At 40.8% G+C, this 20,216-nt stretch overlaps 1 protein-coding gene across 1 annotated transcript in view; it reads right to left on the minus strand.

Annotated features, from left to right (window-relative positions):
• The window catches only part of ASCC1 (activating signal cointegrator 1 complex subunit 1), a 130,750-nt gene that overhangs the window by 102,265 nt on the left and 8,269 nt on the right, over nt 1-20,216 (minus strand). Inside the window, exon 5 of the mRNA XM_061635293.1 lies at nt 18,114-18,292. Within this exon, the coding sequence (XP_061491277.1) occupies nt 18,114-18,292 (179 nt within the window). The remainder of the gene's footprint in view (nt 1-18,113; nt 18,293-20,216) is intronic.

The following is a 20,216-nucleotide window of genomic DNA, read 5'->3' on the forward strand; positions in this document are numbered from 1 at the left end:
ATAGTTTGTAAATGTTTGGGCCCATTTTGAGATGAAAGGATCTTCCCAAAGTAAATGGAGGTAACCAGAAGAATATTCATCTGACACTTTAAGCCAGAAATTTAGGGCAGCCATCTAGGCTTGGGACTTAAGCGAGGCTAGGCCAGTTTCTAACCTGAGGACCGGTGATGGAACACACCTAGGAACACCTAGAATTTGTCTAAGAAATAGGGATAGAACGGCCTCCATTGAGGGATTGAAAGCGCCAATCCATAGAGGTACCCCATAAAGAAGTTGGGAAATAGTTTTAGATCTGAAAACCTTAGTGGCTGCCGGGATATATTGTCCTCCTTTAGTGAAAAAGAATCTTCGAATGCCATTAGCTGAATTTCGAGCGGTAGAGATGGCTCCTCTAATATGGGGAGTCCAAGACAGTGATGAGTGAAATAATAACCCAAGGTATTTAAAATGGGAAACCTGTTCAATTTTGTGGGAATTGATTGTCCATTCATAAGTAGGAGAGTGTTTAGCAAAAGCTAATATCTTAGTTTTAGAGAAATTTATAATCAATTTATTTTCATGACACTAGCTCATAAAAGATCTAATTAAGCGTTTAAGACCTTTAGATATGGATAAGAGAACAGCATCGTCTGCATACAATAGCAATGGACAATGCAGGTTCGCTAGTTTGGGGGGGTGAAAATCTGGGGATTGACAGTAAAGAGACAAGTCGTTCATAAAAAAATTGAATAATAACGGGGCAAGAATGCAACCCTGTCTTACTCCTTTTGTTGTATTGATAGGATTTGTAAGGTGTCCTTCACGACTACACCTAACACGAAGAAATGTGTGATGATTCAGTCGACTAATTAGAAAAAGGAGTCTCTTGTCAATTGTAGATTTAGCAAATTTTGCCCATAGTATCTCCCTGGGGATGGAGTCAAAGGCCGATTTCAAGTCGACAAAAGCAACAAACAACCCATTTCCCCAATGGTTCTTATATTTTTCGGCTAGGTGATTTAGGATCACACAATGCTCTATCCCAGACCTCCCTTTCCTGAAAGCTGCCTGCTCCCTCCCGATAATGTTTTCCTCTTATAACCAGGAGGAAAGTTTCCCTTTTAAATAACAGGCATAAAGTTTACCGATGATGGAAAGGAGGCTAATTGGGCGATAATTTACAGGGTCCACATGGTTCCCTTTTTTGAATATGGGGATTACTATGGATTCAAGCCATGACTCAGGAATACATCCCGAGTTATTGATTAAAGTAAAGAAATTTGCAAGGAGAGGGACCCACCAAGCTTGGTGGGCTTTCAGCATTTCAGAGAGAATATTATCGGGACCAGGGGCTTTGCCGGATTTCAAGCAGGCAATCAGAACGGCAATTTCTTTTTGGGTTACTGGTGGCCATGTGGGGAGATTTGTTGGTTTATCAAGATGATCCACATTTACAATCTCATTGCAAGCAGAGAAATATTTTTCCCAGTGATATGGAGAAATGTGGCAGGGGGCTGAATTTAGTGGTCTCATAGAGCCAGAAACAATCCCCCAGAAACACTGCGAGTTTTTTGTCCTGGAAGCTTGGATTAAGGCTTTCCAGTCTTCATGCATCACCTGCCTCTTCTTGGTGACTATCATTTGCTTGTAATTCTTTTTGATAGTGAAATACTCAGAGGGGAGGGTATTTAGATTTAGCTGTCGGTAATGATGATATATCAGTCTCAACTGTCTCTTGGCATCTAGGCAATCCTTATCAAACCATCTGGGAGTACTAGAGAAGGAAAGAGCCCTTGAAAGGGATGGTGACGTCGTAATAGTGGCTTTGAGGTTTGAAGTTAAAGACTTATACGCTATCAGCGCTAAATTTGGATCGGTGGCAAAACTGATCTCCTTCTGCAAGGACAAAGCTGAGGGGGAATTGAGAAAAGAGGTCACTTTTAAGGCTACAGTGGGAGTCCAAAAGGTCCTTTTGTGAGTGGAATAATTTGGATTGGCCATTGGATTGTGGGTAAGGAGCAATTGACCCATTTCTGGTAAATATATAGAAAGAGTAAGGGGAAGATGATCGCTGTCCTGTCTACAGCCAACGGAAAAGTTTAGAACAAACTCAAATAGAAAATGCGAAATTAAAACATAATCGATGACACTACATCCTAGGCCGGAAATGTAGGTGAATTCCGCACATGGATCAATCTGGTTGTGGCCATTTAGCATTATTAGGTTGTGACTAGCAAGGAATCGATTTAAACATATACCCCCATAGTTTATAAGAACAAAAGAAGAGCCTGCTGGATCAGGTCAGTGGCCCATCTAGTCCAGCATCCTGTTCTCACAGTGGCCAACCAGGTGCCTGGGGGAAGCCCGCAAGCAGGACCCGAGTGCAAGAACACTCTCCCCTCCTGAGGCTTCCGGCAACTGGTTTTCAGAAGCATGCTGCCTCTGACTAGGGTGGCACAGCACAGCCATCACGGCTAGTAGCCGTTGATAGCCCTGTCCTCCATGAATTTGTCTAATCTTCTTTTAAAGCCGTCCAAGCTGGTGGCCATTACTGCATCTTGTGGGAGCAAATTCCATAGTTTAACTATGTGCTGAGTAAAGAAGTACTTCCTTTTGTCTGTCCTGAATCTTCCAACATTCAGCTTCTTTGAATGTCCACGACTTCTAGTATTATGAGAGAGGGAGAAGAACTTTTCTCTATCCACTTTCTCAATGCCATGCATAATTTTATACACTTCTATCATGTCTCCTCTGACCCGCCTTTTCTCTAAACTAAAAAGCCCCAAATGCTGCAACCTTTCCTCGTAAGGGAGTCGCTCCATCCCCTTGATCATTCTGGTTGCCCTCTTCTGAACCTTTTCCAACTCTATAATATCCTTTTTGAGATGAGGCGACCAGAACTGTACACAGTATTCCAAATGCGGCCGCACCATAGATTTATACAACGGCATTATGATATCAGCTGTTTTATTTTCAATACCTTTCCTAATTATCGCTAGCATGGAATTTGCCTTTTTCACAGCTGCCGCATACTGGGTCAACATTTTCATCGTGCTGTCCACTACAACCCCGAGGTCTCTCTCCTGGTTGGTCACTGCCAGTTCAGACCCCATGAGCGTATATGTGAAATTAAGATTTTTTGCTCCAATATGCATAATTTTACACTTGTTTATATTGAATTGCATTTGCCATTTTTCCGCGCATTCACTCAGTTTGGAGAGATCTTTTTGGAGCTCTTCACAATCCCTTTTTGCTTTAACAACCCTGAACAATTTAGTGTCGTCAGCAAACTTGGCCACTTCACTGCTCACTCCTAATTCTAGGTCATTAATGAACAAGTTGAAAAGTACAGGTCCCAATACCGATCCTTGAGGGACTCCACTTTCTACAGACCTCCATTGGGAGAACTGTCCGTTTATTCCTACTCTCTGCTTTCTGCTTCTTAACCAATTCCTTATCCACAAGAGGACCTCTCCTCTTATTCCATGACTGCTAAGCTTCCTCAGAAGTCTTTGGTGAGGTACCTTGTCAAACACTTTTTGAAAGTCTAAGTACACTATGTCCACTGGATTACCTCTAACTATATGCTTGTTGACACTCTCAAAGAATTCTAATAGGTTACTGAGACAGGACTTTCCCTTGCAGAAGCCATGCTGGCTCTGCTTCAGCAAGGCTTGTTCTTCTATGTGCTTAGTTAATCTAGCTTTAATCATACTTTCTACCAGGTTTCCAGGGACAGAAGTTAAGCTAACTGGCCTGTAATTTCCGGGATCCCCCCGGATCCCTTTTTGAAGATTGGCGTTACATTTGCCACTTTCCAGTCCTCAGGCACGGAGGAGGACCCGAGGGACAAGTTACATATTTTAGTTAGCAGATCAGCAATTTCACATTTGAGTTCTTTGAGAACTCTCGGGTGGATGCCATCCGGGCCCGGTGATTTGTCAGTTTTTATATTGTCCATTAAGCCTAGAACTTCCTCTCTCGTTACCACTATTTGTCTCAGTTCCTCAGAATCCCTTCCTGCAAATGTTAGTTCAGGTTCAGGGATCTGCCCTATATCTTCCACTGTGAAGACAGATGCAAAGAATTCATTTAGCTTCTCTGCAATCTCCTGATCGTTCTTTAGTACACCTTTGACTCCCTTATCATCCAAGGGTCCAATCGCCTCCCTAGATGGTCTCCTGCTTTGAATGTATTGATAGAATTTTTTGTTGTTGGTTTTTATGTTCTTAGCAATGTGCTCCTCAAATTCTTTTTTAGCATCCCTTATTGTCTTCTTGCATTTCTTTTGCCAGAGTTTGTGTTCTTTTTTATTTTCTTCATTCGGAGAAGACTTCCATTTTCTGAAGGAAGACTTTTTGCCTCTAAGAGCTTCCTTGACTTTGCTCGTTAACCATGCTGGCATCTTCTTGGCCCTGGCGGTACCTTTTCTGATCTGCGGTATGCACTCCAGTTGAGCTTCTAATATAGTGTTTTTAAACAACTTCCAAGCATTTTCGAGTGATGTGACCCCCTGGACTTTGTTTTTCAGCTTTCTTTTTACCAATTCCCTCATTTTTGTGAAGTTTCCTCTTTTGAAGTCAAATGTGACCGTGTTGGATTTTCTTGGCAATTGGCCAGTTACATGTATGTTTAATTTAATAGCCCTGTGGTCACTGCTCCCAATCGGTTCAACAACACTTACATCTCGCACCAGGTCCCGGTCCCCACTGAGGATTAAGTCCAGGGTTGCCGTCCCTCTGGTCGGTTCCATGACCAACTGGTCTAGGGAATAGTCATTTAGAATATCTAGAAACTTTGCTTCTTTGTCATGACTGGAACACATATGCGGCCAGTCTATGTCCGGGTAGTTGAAGTCACCGATTACTACCACATTTCCTAGTTTGGATGCTTCCTCAATTTCATATCTCATCTCCAGGTCTCCCTGAGCATTTTGATCAGGGGGACGATAGATCGTTCCCAGTATTAAGTCCCTCCTGGGGCATGGTATCACCACCCACAACGATTCTGTGGAGGAGTCTGCCTCTTTTGGGGTTTCGAGCTTGCTGGATTCAATGCCTTCTTTCACGTATAGAGCGACTCCGCCACCAATACGTCCTTCCCTGTCCTTCCGATATAGTTTATATCCAGGGATAACCGTATCCCACTGGTTTTCTCCATTCCACCAGGTCTCCGTTATGCTCACTATATCAATGCTCTCCTCTAAGACCAAGCACTCCAGTTCTTCCATCTTGGTTCGGAGGCTCCTAGCATTAGCGTACAGGCACTTGTAAGCAGTGTCTCTCTTCAAGTGTCTTTGGCACTTGTGGTTTGGCCTGTGGTAATTTTGCTCTTCTGAATTTATATCCTGTGCCCCTGCTCTCACAATGCCTACTTCTAGGCCTACCCCTTTTAAAATTATCTTGAGATCCTTAGAGGATCGGACATATGGAGGTAAGTAGGGGGTAATGTCCTCGCCCCTCCAAAGGTTTGATGCAAATAATGCATCATTGTGGGGGCCAGACCTGGCATTAAAGTCACCCATCACAATACAGAACGCTCTGGGAAATTTAGCCTCAAGTGATGTTAAATATATGGCGAGATCATCCCAGTCCTGATCAATTTGTGCCCTAGAAGAGTGAGGAGGAATGTAAACATTAACTAACAGAAGAGAAATTGTACTAAAAGATAGTAAAGCAGCCTGGGCAATATTTTTGCAAGCAGATAAACTTAAAGAGCGGGCTGTTACAGAAGTGGAGATGAGTATGGCTAGACCTCCTTTGGGTCTGCCTTTAGAGTTAGGTAGGGAATAGGACGCAGATGAGCATAAGCAAGAAAAACCGTCCACTAATAATTTTTGTAAGCTCCACGTCTCCTGTAAAAAGATTAAATCAAATTTGTTCAGAAAAGAAATAAAGTCTGGATTCTTTTGTTTAGCATTCCATCCTGCAATGTTCCAGGAGAGAAAAAGGAATGTAGAGTTTGGTGTGGGAACAGAAACCTGGCAAGCACTAGTAATTGGACTCGAAGGATCAAAAAGTTTCTTCGAAGAATAGAATTTACAAGGTGAATAACTGATTTTCGTGGGATTAGGGTTTGTCATTGTTTCAAATGTTTCACAGATTTGAATCGGGATTTCAGAACTTAATGGGAATTGTCAGGTTAATTTAGAGGACTCGTGTACTATTACATCACATGTTATGCTAGGTCTACAAACATTTGTATAACAATGAGGCAGTATCTTTTGGGGGACTTTCAAAGGGGAAACTTGAATGTTTGGTGGTGAGTTCAATTCATAATCCTCCAGAAATCTGGAGCATGTCCTTTTAGCCCTAAGATTATTTAGCAGGTTCTGCATTTTATTTATGACCTCAGTTTGTTCACTGTCTGTGAATGTATGAAAACTATTTATTAGTTCCTCCTGTCCCTCACAAGTAAAGTCAAAAGATATTTCTTGATTTACCTTAGTATTTACCAGGGTTTGGGATGACAGTGAGGAGGTGCGAGTAGGAGCTAGAAGCGGGGAGGAGCTTACCTCATCCAAAATAATAAGATCAGAGTTAATAGAATTAAGTTTTTCAGAGTTTGAGGTTTCCTGTGAAGAGAGAGACAGAGAGGATAATTTTTTTTCCAGCATAATTTGACCAGTTTTTAGTGGAAAACGATTCATATTTGGTGAGGTGTTAAAAGAAGGCTGATCCAGAGGTAAATCCGAGATTCCAGAGTTTAGTAAAAAAAATTTCCTGTTCAGGGAAGGCTTCCCACTCATTTGTGGTGAGATAGATTTAGTTGATGAAGTTCTCTTTGTGAGCAGGGAGATGGGTTTAGCCTCATTAGTGAAATGTCTCTGAACAGTTATGCCGTGCTTACTAAGAAGGGATTTGTTTGCAATTATCCGTGTTGTTGTCTCAGACGATTTAAGGGTAAGTAAAACAGACGTTTTAATTGAAGGGTTGTAAAGGAATTCCACATGCGAGATATCATCCGGCCATAAGTCCATTTCAACAAGTGACTGAAGAGCATAACACACTCTTTGGTTTCTAATGATAGCTTTTTCTTTGATTGTAAAAAAAGGAAGATTCAGGAGTGCAAGTTTATTTGGGTTTAGTCTCAGGAGCCAGTTTCCGTTAGAGATTTCTCGCCTTGAGATCGTACTGTTTGTGAGGCCTTTTTCACTTTCAATCCTCAGGTTGGAATGTGTTAATAGCTCTGGCAATTTCAAACTTTTCTTGCATTCTGGCAAAGCTTCACAGTGGATTTTAGAGGATAATCTTTTTGAAGATGAGTCTGATAACTTCTTTGTTTGCAGATCTATGTGTTGTTGAGCTTTAAGTAAATTAAAAAGTTTCTGGAAATTCATCTTCTTGCTCCGTGGGAATTTGTAATTTTTAATATTTTTAGATTTTTTCCCTTTCGGTACAATACGTGATTTCTTTGTTTTACCGCTCTTCGGAACTGTTGCTAGCTTAAGAGAGGGTGAGGTGTAATTTAAACATTGACGACGATCGGTTACTTCTTTCATAAATGATTTTAGTAAACTATTTGTTTCTTCCAAAAAGATTTTGATGTTTTCAGACTCTTTGGCCACAATAGCTAATTGTAGCTGTAAGCATTTTTGGCCTGTTAATAGTAGTTTTTGGCCGATGTGTGTCAGTTCCGTGGATTCCAAAACTTCTAAAGAGCAGACAGAAGATGGCTGAGGTTGAGCGGGGGGGAGAGTCTGGCAGACGATGTCTGTAACATGCACAGTGAATGAATCAGCAGAGAGAGATTGTAAATCACTGTCCTTAGACTGCGATGAAAATGGTGTCACCTCATTTTCGGGAGCCTGCTGTGAGGGGTTGTTCAGACTAGATGTAAATGTCTGACCAAGAGGGAAATCCATAAATGTTCCAAGCTGCTGGCTTTGTAGAATTGCTGGGTTATTCCTTACTCAAGCAGGGGCAAGATTGAGCTATTTCAATTTTAGTTTGGGAAGAAATTTCCTCAGATGGTCTTAACACTTTTCTCTTAGTCTTGCTTGCTTTAGTTGGTATAAAGAAGTTTGTAATTTTAGGCTGGTGAGCCCCTTTCCCAGGATCTTCCAAGTTCAGGTCCAAATTTGGATCTTGATCATAACGTTTTTTCCTTGTTTGAACCATTTTAAAGACAGTATAATTATGTCTAGATTTCACTATCTTTACAAGTCACCACAAGATATGTTAAATTAAAATGTTAAATGAAGTGTGACTGGTATCCAATATTAATTTCAAGGCACCCACCCCTAAGACTCTAAGGTGAGCAGGGGAGTATTCAAAAATTGACCACTCCTGAGCTGATAAGTTTAATCTCTGGATTCTTGAATATTATTGTGTTAAGTTATGATCCTTAAGTTTATAGTATGAAGCGAAGATATGACTCACTGGCAGATATGGAGAGAGTACTTCTTATTGTTGATGAGGTAGTCACGTAGCCTTCATAGATAAGGAAAGTTGTTGCAGTTTAGATCCAAAATAAGAATTCTCAGAGAGTAACTGAATCACTTCTCTAGGGATAAGTGAAGTATAAACAGAAAGGAAAAGCTCCGGAGTTCACAGACGGAGAGCTGACGCCATCTTCCTGCCTCCCCGAACCATATCTGTAAACATGACCACTACAGAATCCTCGGAATTGTAGTTTGTTAAGGGTGGTGGAAACTATAACTGTGATACACTTCCTAGGATTCTTTAGGGGAAGTCATGTGCTTTAAATGCGAGTTGGATGAGCTTTAAATGTATTACGCGGATCTGCATTACTTCATAAATTTTGCCTATGTATAAATCATTTTAATTAAATTTTAAAATGGAAATAAGCTACAAAGTGTACTGGGTGACCATGGGCTACGCACTATCTCTCTGCCTAATCTGCACAGGTGAAAACAACAGAGGGGGACCATGGCCACCCCAAGGAAGATGGGCACACTTAAAATGTAGAGGAAATAATAATTTGTAAAGAATTTACAATCATAGTGTGAAATCAGATACATATGAAGACACAGTATGTAGAAATATTAATATAAGCATGAATGTTGAAGATGTTTATTATTTACACAACCTGTAAAGATATTTATAGTGCAATTCTATGCATGTTTACTCAGAAGCAAGTCTCAATGTATTCAATGGGGCTTACTCAGACAGGGAAACATGCACAGGACCGCAATTCAATCACAAGGAACCAATCCAAAATTCAGAATCATGCCACTTTAAGCTGTTTTGCAATGTTTTACGTTTTATGGTTATTGGATTTTAAAAGGCTTTATTTCTTGTTGTGAGCTGCCTTGGTTTCCAACCCTACCTTACAGGGTTGTTGGAAATATTCCATATACACACTGGAGATGTAAAAATACATACACCCCATATAATAGTTTATTATCAAAACCAGTTGGCCATTGCGGAACATTTTTTTTTTTTAAATAAGTATTAGTTTCCTGCCATATAAAAACAGTGACAACTAAGTAAGCCCTGCCTAACTGCTTTAAAAAAAAAAGGACTGGAGGAGAGAGAAAGATTTACAACACAATCCTTCTCTATGTTCACTCAAAAGTCCCATTGATTTTCAGCACAATCCCAACCAAGTGTACTGAAAGGTAAGTCCTACTGAATTCAATAGGGTTAACTCCCAGGTATGTGGAGTTAGCATTGCAGCTTTACTCCTACAAAAAAAATCATATTGGGAAGGTTTTCAAAACAGGTTATGAATTCACTAATAGGCAAAAAACTTTGCAGTTTAAGAACGTATCTAAAGCCAACAGATATTTCTCTCCAACTTTAAAAAGCAGGGAAATAGGGCAGCTACATGAATGCACCAGGGGAGCAGGAGACCTGACCTCCTCTCTGAGATATTGTACTGCCCTACAAATCTGTCAAAATGCAAACACAATTTGGGTTGGTCTTTCACAGTCCAATCCGCTTCCTGTGTAGCTTGGAAGAATTTGGTAACGTGTGCTCTGCTATCACTCCAGTACATCTCGGAAAGATATTACAGACTCCCTATATTGAATTTCCATTGAGTATCTTAATTCTTTCTAGAATCCTTTCTTAGTGGACCACCTTTTTTGCTGTACTCCAGTCACTTTAACAAAATTAATTTTCTTCCCAGCCTCTCTTCTGAATATTACCATTTTCTAAGATCATTAACCTAAGAATTACCCATATTCAGATAATGTGAACAAGCCTCCCCCCCAAAATTTTTTGTTTTCTATTAATGTATTTATGGAGAGTCATCAACCCCCTTTAATCTTCCTTTCTCCAGACAATGTAAAAGTTGGTCTTAGATTTCTCTTTGGTCTCCTGCCATAGCATCATTCTAGTTAGCTTTTCAAATATTCTCTCAAGTATATCAGAATCCTTTAACAATGCAGGGATCAGAAATGGATACAATGTTCTGCAGTGTACAAAGTGGCATTACATGTTTCCACTTCTTTCAATTCCTCTACACAGTCACTCTGACAACTCTCTAACTGAGTATTTTATTCAAAGGTGCTACAAAACATACATCCATTTTCTTTCATCAACCTCTATGTTGCATCTCCCACTGTTTATTAAGCAAGGCAGTAATGTTATACTCATCTTACTTTTATTAATTTACTGTCATTATGAGGGGCAGGAAGAATAGAAGAAGGGTTCATATAATACAAGGACATACAGCTATAGGTATAATTCACTAACAGGCAAAAAACATTGCAGTTTAAGAACATACATATAGCCAACAGATATTATACAGCCACGAGAGCAGCTGTATACTATAGCCAGCGTGGATTTTTCACATTCCGCAATGTTAAATTGAAAATACCCCCCATGCCATTATGATGCTTCTCATAAGCTCATTTCAAAACAAAACCTTACAAAACGTATAGTACTGAACTCAGAAATGTTTGCTTAACAACACTCAATTTTCATGGCGATACACAAAACAGTCAGAGACAATCAAGAGTTCAAAGTCTAAAAAGAGAGGGAGAAACCTCAGAGCCCTTTTGGACTTTTTTCTCTGAGAGTTCTCATGTTGAAATTCATTAAAAATCAGCCATGTTCACAGAGTACCTGTAATCCTAATACTGACCTTGCCCCATACTCTGACCTTCATCTTCTGCAGTTTAAAAGTTTAAAAAATGCCTGGCTGATTTTTAATTAATTTAAGAAATTTTGACTGGAAGCCTATGATAACGCTGGGCATGCTCAGTAAGAACCAACTGTCAGTGTTCTAAAAGCCTCACAGCTGCTGGGCTTGGCTAATCAGGGGGCCACACCCACACCAGACTTTGATTTCACTTGAGACAGTCATGGCTTCCCCCAAAGAATCCTGGGAAGTATAGTTTGTGAAGGGTGCTGAGAGGAGACTGCTATTCCCCTGACAGACCTTCAATGGTCAGGACAGGTTTAACAGTCAGCCACTGTGATTGAAGGTCTGTGAGGGGAACAAGGCGTCTCCCAGCAACTCTCAGCACCCTTCACTAACTACACTTCCCAGGATTGTTTGAGAGAAGCTATGACTGTCCAAAGTGAAATAAAGGTCTGGTGTGGATGTGGCCAGGGACGGCATTGGTTTAAATTTGGGTGAGAGGCTACATGTGCCTGCTACAGAATAAAAAGGTGAGGGAAACGCTGAAAAGCATGATACTGTTCACAGTGTTTTTCTTTTGCTCTCTACTATCTTTTTGGCACCTTTTGAAGACTTTTCCTCTTTTAACAAGCCTTTTAAGTTGAGACCTATCCCAGTCTGCGTCTGTGTTAGAATTGCTTTTAATATGTTTTCTTTAATAATGTTTTTAACCCTTTTTTTAAAAAAAGATGTTTTTAAAGCTTTTTTAAAAATGTTTTTAATGTTGTTTTGTTTTAATGAATTTTAAGGTCTTTTTATGATGTTTTAAAGTGTTTTTATCGTTTCTGTTTGCCGTCCTGGGCTATTGCTGGGAGGAAGGGTGGGATATAAATCAAATAATAAATAAACAAAGGAAAGGGGCTTCCCTTCTGCCCAGTACCTACCCACCCAATCTCCTCCCCCTCCCCCTTCCCTTCCTGCCCCTCCCCCAGGTCAGTGTTGGACTATGACCTGGGAGACCAGGGTTCGAATCCCCACACAGCCATGAAGCTCACTGGGCGACCTAGAGCCAGTCTCTGCCTCTCAGCCTCAGAGGAAGACAATGGTAAAACCACCTCTGAATACCATGTACCATGAAAGCCCTATTCAAAGGGTCAACATAAGTCAGGATTGACTTGAAGGCAGTCCGTTTCCATTTTCAAACATGACTGCACAGAAATAAATCCCATTGAACTCAAAAAGTATGCAAACAATCAAACCCACCCTCCCTTCTCCTCCCTCCTATTCACTTCCTCTTCCCTCCCCCCTTCCTTTGCCCCTCCCTCCCCCTCCCCTTCCAATCCCCTCCTCCCCCTTCCTCTTCCCCCTCCTCCCCCTCCCCATGGTCAGTTTTACCTATCTTAAGCATGATTGCATGGATGTAAATACCACTGAACTCTATAAGCCTGCAAATGATCAAACCTGCCCTCCCCTCCCCCTTCCTTTGACCCCTACAATACGGTCCTTCTCCCTCTTCCTCCTCCCCCATGGTCAGTTTTTCCTATCCTAACCATGATTGCATAGGCATAAATCCCATTGAACTCAATAAGCATGCAAATGGTCAGACCTGCTTTTTCCCCTCCCCCTCTCCTCTCCCTTCCTCCTCCCCTCCCCTCTTCCTTCTTCCTCCTCCCCTGCCCACTCCAGCCCTCCCCACTAGTCAGTTTTACCTATCCTAAGCATGATTGCACAGGAGTAAATCGCACTGAATTCAATAAACATGCAAATGATCAAACCTGTCCTTCTCCCCTCCCTGTCCTGCCTGCTCCTATCCCAGTCCTCCCCTCTGTGTTTCCTCCCCTCATCCCCTGTGTTCAGTTTCACCTATCCTAAGCATGATTGTAGGGTAGTAAATCCCACTGAACTCTATAAGCATGCAAACAATCAATCCATTCTCAGCAAACTTGCACAGGATCCCATTTCTTACCTCCCGGATTAAAAAGCAGGGAAATTCACCAATAGGCAAAAAACCTTGCGGTTTAAGTACGTACCTATAGCCAACAGTTATTTCTATCAAACTTTAAAAAGCAGGGAAATTGGGCAGCTATAGTGAAGGCACCAGGGGAGCAGGAGACCTGACCTCCTCTGTGAGATATTGAACTGTTCTACAAATTTGTCAGAATGCAAACACAATTTGGGCTGGTCTTTCACAGTCCAATCCACTTGCTGTGTAGCTTGGAAGAATTTGGTAACATGTGCCTCTGAGCATATGGTAAGTGGTGGCAACACCTGCAATCAGCCCAAAGAATAGAAAGAAGACACATGCTGTGCTGATCTTGTTTTAGCAGGGAGGAAGCAACCTTATTAAGACAGTTGATGTAGTTCAGATGGTCACTTTAAATATGTCTGATTTACTTTGCAATTTTAGTGAAGTTTTCTATAGGAAATCATTTTCTTTTGTTTCTATTTCTGTGAATATGTGAAGTAGAGCAAAATTTGCACTAAAAAAGCTCCAAGCATAATTGTGGAATAATGGCACTGACTTCTGCAGAATAGTCTCCAGTGGACCTCAGGAGTGTGTGTCAATTTGCACAAGATAAAACAGTGGGAGGTGAAATATATTCTAGCAAAATTCTAGGTGTGCTCTATGTTTTTAATTGACCATGCCCACCTTGCCTTAAATGAAGTGGTTGAAACATAGCAGGCTGAAAACATGCACCCTCTTTTTTCCCCACAGCTAAGAGTCATTGCTGAAGTAGCAACATATTGTAATCTGTCTGATTTTACATCAAACTGCAGTTTCAGTTTCAACTGTTAACGCACCCAAAATAGAAATAGAACATAACCTCAAATTTGAAACATTCTCTGTAGAAACATTAGTAACACAGGAAAGAAGCAAAGTAAGAAGAACATCGACAAACGTACACAAATATAATTCTCTATCTTTGGAGATGGCAGGTGTTGCCACCACTCACCATATGCTCAGAGGCACGTTACCGAATTCTTGCAAGCTACACAGCAAGTGGATTGGACTGTGAACGACCAACCCAAATTGTGTTTGCATTCTGACAAATTTGTAGGGCAGTCCAATATCTGTAGGGAAATTGGGCAGCTACAGTGAATGCACCAGGGGAGCAGGAGACCTGACCTCCTCTCTGATATACTGTACTGCCCTACAAATTTGTAAAAATGCAAACACAATTTGGTTTGGTCTTTCACAGTCCAATCCACTTCCTGTGTAGCTTGGAAGAATGTGGTAACACATGCCTCTGAGCATTCACTATAGCTGCCCAATTTCCCCGATTTTTAGTTTGATAGAAATATCTGTTGGCTATAAGTACGTTCTTAAACTGCAAAGTTTTTTGCCTGTTAGTAAATTTCTCTGCTTTTTAATCTGGGAGGTAAGAAATGGGATCCTGTGCAAGTTTGCTGAGAATGGATTGATCATTTGCATTATTGAGTTCAGTGGGATTTATGCCCATGCAATCATGGCAAGGATAGGTAAAACTGACCATGGGGAGTGAGGCCTGGAGTGGGCAGGGGAGGAGGAAAAAGGAAGAGGGGAGGGGAGGAAGAAGGGAGGAAGAAGGGAGGAGGAATGGAGAGGAGAGGGGCAGGTCTGATCATTTGCATGCTTATTGAGTTCAGTGGGATTTACTCCAGTGCAATCATGGCTAGGATAGGTAAAACTGACCATGGGGGAGGAAGAGAGGGAGGAGAGAGTAAAGGGAAGGAGGAGGGGGAGAGAGGAGCAGAAAGAGGGGGAGGGGGAAGGATGGGATTGGAAGGAGAGGGGGAGGGGTGAAGTAAGGGGGAGGGAAGGGGCAAAAGGGAGTGATGGAAAAGAGAAGGAGGGGAGGGCATCATTTGCATGAGTGAGTTCAATGGGATCTATTCATGCTTAGGATAGGTAAAACTGACCATGGGGGAGGGGGAGGGGAAATGAATGAATTGAAAGGGAATGGGGGAGCAGAAGGGAGGGGTGAAGGAAGAGGGAGGGAAGGAGCAAGAGGGAGGGGACAGGAGGGAGGAGGAGGGGAGGGCAGGTTTGATCACTTGCATGCTTTCGAGTTCAGTGGGATTTACTCCTGTGCAATCATGCTTTGGATAGGTGAAACTAACCTGGTGGAGGGGGAGGGAGGTGAGGAGGAGGGCAAGAATGGGAGGGGGAGGGAAGAAGGAGGAGGGGAGGGGGAGCAGATTGGATAGCTGGTCATGGGCAGAGGCGAAGCCCCTTTCCTTTCCAAAAGGAAAACATCATGAACAGTATCATTCTTTTTCAGGGTTTTCCCCACCTTTTTATTCTACAGCAGGCACATGTAGCCTTCCACCCAAATTTAAGCCAAAGCTGTCGTCCCTGGTCACATCCACACCAGGCCTTAATTTCACTTTAGACAGTCATGGCTTCTCTCAAACAATCCTGGGAAGTATAGTTAGTGAAGGGTGCTGAGAGTTGCTAGAAGGTGCCCTCTTCCCCTCACAGACCTTCAATCAGAGCAGCTGACTGTTAAACCACTCTGGCCACTGGAGCTCTGTCAGGGGAATAGGAGACTTCTCTCAGCAGCCTTCACAAACTACACTTCCCAGGAATCTTTGGGGGAAGCCATGTCTGTCTCAAGTGAAATAAACGTCTGGCCTGCATGTGGCTCCATGATTAGGCAAGCCAAGCAGCTGTGAGTCTGGCTTTTAGAACACTGATAGTTGGTTCTTAGTGAGCATGCCCAACATTATCATTGAGTTCCATGTAAAATTTATTAAATTAATTAAAATTCAGCCAGGCATTTTTTTAACTTTTAAATTGCAGAAGATGAAGGCCAGTGTATGGGGCAAGGTCAGTATTAGGATTACAGGTACTCTGTGAACATGGCTGATTTTTAATGAATGTCAACAAATTATGAGAACTCTGACAGAAAGCAGTCCAAAAGGGGTCTCTTTTTTTTCTCTCTCTCTTTACACTTTGAACTCTCAATTCTCTCTGACTGTTTTGTGTATCACCATGAAAATTTAGAGGGTTGTTTCTGAGTTCAGGACTATAAATTTTGTAAGGTTTTGTTTTGAAATGAGATTATGGGAAGCATCAGAATGGCATGGGGGGTATTTTCAATTTAACATTGAGGAACGTGAAAAATCCATGCTGACTATAGTATACAGTCACTCTCATGGCTGTATAATAAGACAAATAAGCTGCGCTCTTCAACTGTCCAGTAAAATTTAAACTTGTTTAACTCCTTAATTAGAAAAGTATAACACTGCAGTATGTACACTTTTTAAAACTGCTGCTCAAAAATTATTTGAAAGGTAGAAAATATAATATACTATCTTTTGCAAGCAATTTAAAAAAAACCCTGCATGTACACTTTTATGCCTACTAAGATTCTGTTGTGATCTTCTGTTGTAGTGCAATCCTATGCACGTTTACTCAGAAACAAGTCCCAATCCTGTACAAAGAAAGTACTCTTTATGCTGCTGAAAGCTATATATTTACTAAATTCCTGGCGAGAGACAAGCAGGAAAAGGAATCTGTTCTCAGAACCTGAAACGAGGCTTAGCTATTGCTATTGTCAGTCACAACCCTGACTTCACTTATTGGCTAAAACCCTGAAAGGGTAGGGATTAAAGCAGCCAGTACTAACAGAAGTTGCGGGGGGGGGGTGACATTTTGGTTTATATCTTTTGAACCAGACCACCTAGATATGTAACTTTTTTTTAATGAAAGCTAAGAGTCCGGAGATTAAGGTGAGTCACCCGGAGAGGACCCCGACAAACCAGAGTCTCAGGGCAAAAACCAGATACCTGGCAACCCTATGTCAGACTGATGGATTCCTGTGGTCTAACACATCATATCCTAATGTGAAAAAAGGAATAGAAAACAGCCAGTTATAGTACATACAAATGTAACTATGATCATTTCTTGAGGGTTTTTTCCTACTGGATAAGCTCATCCCTGTCCTGCCTTGGTTCCCCAAATGATACATATACTTGCCTCCAAATGCAGTATTTATCTCCTTCCCCCCACCCAAGATGTCAATAATATTTTGCAAGTTTATCAGATCAAATTTCCGGTGACTTATTCTTGTAATTTTTTTTAATCTGAAAAACTGCTCCTGCGAGGGAGGGGGAGTAACTTTGTGACTGTCCCCAAAACCAACCAATATGTACTGTCCATATCAGAAAGGACGTATTTTTCCTGAGCTCAGTGCTTGAGAAAGGTGGTGGTGGTGATTAAATGTATTTATTATCCCCCCTTCACCAGCAGGTCCCAGGGTGGTTTACAACAATTTAAAATTCCATGTTAAAAACATTTAAAACAAATTGCAATCAATGGAATAAAGCAGGTCCTGAAAACACATGTCTCAGGTGTCAAGGGCCAGGGTAAAGAGGTGCATCTTCAGCATATGACAGAAACTATATAAGAAGGTCTCAGATGCACCTCTGTGGGGAGGGTGTTTTGTTTACTCAACAACAACAACATCAAAAAGGGTGTTCCATAGTGGGGTTGCTGTCTGCATGTACCTTACATTTTATCGCTTATTTCCTGCTACTATTGTCATAGCACAAGATCTCATGGGAGGAAGAGAAAAAAGAAGTGTTTCTATATGATTACAGTCTTAGTGACAGCAGATACTACTGACTCATTCCTGAATAAGCCAAAGAAAGAATTTTTTAGTAACAGGGGCCCGAAGGAAGATAAAAGAATGTATTACATGGGAATAGGGAACAAAATGCACACAAAAGCAAATAGTGTTATAATTCTGTTTTGTAAGTACTTGGAAGGGTAAATGCTTTGGAATCTTACAGATGTTTTTCTACCAAAATACTCCAGTCTGTTGCTAATTAAAAATATGTATTAATTATTTTACTTATTAAAGATATTTCTGTGACCTTTACTAGCTTCTCATAATACTTTTGATGTTTTTAATGAAATAGCGGTATGCAAATATCTTTATAAATAAATAAATAAATACTTATTACCCCACCATATTGCTAATGTTGAGTCTATCATCTCAGGCAATAGTGTTGCTACTAATGACATGTGTCTTGATCAAGATATGCTCATGTAGCATTCTGGAACAGTCTCTTCTTTTTAACTCCAGTTATTTCTGAGTATTATCGTAACTTACATTTGAGCATCTCTCCAACACTTCCTCCTTGAACTGTAGAAACTTTTCCTGGATTGCAAGTTGGTTGAGTGCAAATGACAGAAAGTGTGTGAAGGGTTGTTTCTTGCGGAAGCTCTCAACAAGAACATCAATTCGTGTTCGAGCTGAAACAACCCCATTCCGGTGTTGTCCTGTGATCACTGGAAACAAACAAAATACAAGACAGGATTTATGACAAGCTACAATAGCTCACAAAAGTTTAGAATAATAAGATTTTCCACGGTTCTGATAAGCCAGCTCCTAACAAGGCAGAAGCTATCCCCACTGAATCCACAGGTCAATGTTACAATTAAACTAGGGTTCTTAAAGTGTGAGATGTACCTACCAATTTTTTCATGAATATTATCATACTACTAGAGTCTAATCATTAACATGCTTCCGACCCTTTACTCATGCAAATTTTAATTCCCTTGATACAGGTCTGTATTTATTGAGGTATTACCTAGTTGACAATGTCAGGACTTTCCCTCATATCAAACTGGACTATTTTTGAATTTTATTTATTTTTGTATTATTTTTTCTTTCTTCCACTATCCATACTGTAATAATTCTATTTGATTCTATTTCCTCTAGATACATTTGAGGTTTACAGTTCATATTATGGGTGTATAACAGATTTTTGTCATTCATTTTATCCAAATAGATTTTATTGTTGGTGCTTGTTACTGTGCAATAATTTGTGTAAAAGCAGTGCATGCATTTCACAAATAAAGTTTATTTTACATAAAATAAATATTTGATGTTACATGCAGAAACTATAACTAAGGGGAGGGAAATAAATAGATGGCAAGTATTCAATCATACCTACTTTTTTTAAAAAAAAATCATCATGCTGACTTTACACAATTAAGCAAAACATAATTAAGAAAACTGTAGTGCTCTCTTTTTGAAGAAAGGGAAGCAACTAACAATGATAGCCCTAACATTAGATCCACAGATCTTGGGCCAAATCCTTTTTGGTGATGTCATAAGTGGAAATAGAGAATTTGACCCTGTTCAGCCTGGATCAGTTTAGTGTGTTCACACTATGTTTCTATGTTTTTAAGTTTTCAGCCAAAAGGACAGCAGGCCCTTATTACAGTGCAGACTCAGTTGCTGAATGGCTTCAAATTAACACTGAAATAATAATGAAAGCATAATACAAACATGATCAATTTTATTTTTTTTGCCCATCCTAACCTAAGTGTGCATGGAAGAGCTTGGAATGCAGAAAGGAAACAATTTCCTGGAGCTGTAGGAAACGAGAAGGCGTGTACAGAAAGACTATCCTCAGAAGCATCAATAGATAGATTAGATTGGATAGATGGACAGATAATATATAAGGAGGCAGCAATGCCGAGAAGGGGTTGAAGGAAAGAGGAGAGGTAAGAGCCCATAGTCCTAAAAGGTGACAAAGAAAATATTTAGGAGACAGAGATGGGATAAAAAGCTATATGGACATAAAAATGAATACATGAAAGGCATCAACCAAGGTTTAAATAGACCAATGAACTTGGGGGGGGGGGACTGGTGATAATATAGCAGGCATTTATTAGGAAATTTCATCGCATGTGATGAACCAGCTGACTGCAGGATATTTTCAGTGGCTTGGATCTAGACTTTCCCTTCCTGTTTGCAGGAGGCTTTTGATCCAGCAGATTCCTGATGAAGAGGGAGAGGCAAGTTTTAGTCAATTCCCACTTCAACTCCCATGTCACTTCCTACACCATTCTAGTGGGTCCAGTCAACCCTCCAGAGCAGATTTTCAGGGGCTGTAAGGGACAATTGGCCAAAATCACCTCCCTCTTCTATCAGGACAGCATCCCACGAGCAGAATCCCACCCATGGGATTTCTAGATCCAAGCCAGTAGGACTGTAACAATTGTCATCTTTCATTCATAGCCACAGAAATTACTTCAACATTCTTTGCTGTAGACTTCATATCTCCTATCCAATACTATAGTCAGTGCTACAGAGGCAGCTAGTTTCATTCTTGATGACGAACAAAAATAGTTTTTTCCAAGTAGTACCAGGATGCCTTTATCATCTCCAAGTTTCACATCATGACAGACCTGTGCATAAAAA

The sequence above is a fragment of the Rhineura floridana genome, chromosome 7 (genome assembly GCF_030035675.1).
Source record: "Rhineura floridana isolate rRhiFlo1 chromosome 7, rRhiFlo1.hap2, whole genome shotgun sequence".
Taxonomy (NCBI): domain Eukaryota; kingdom Metazoa; phylum Chordata; class Lepidosauria; order Squamata; family Rhineuridae; genus Rhineura; species Rhineura floridana.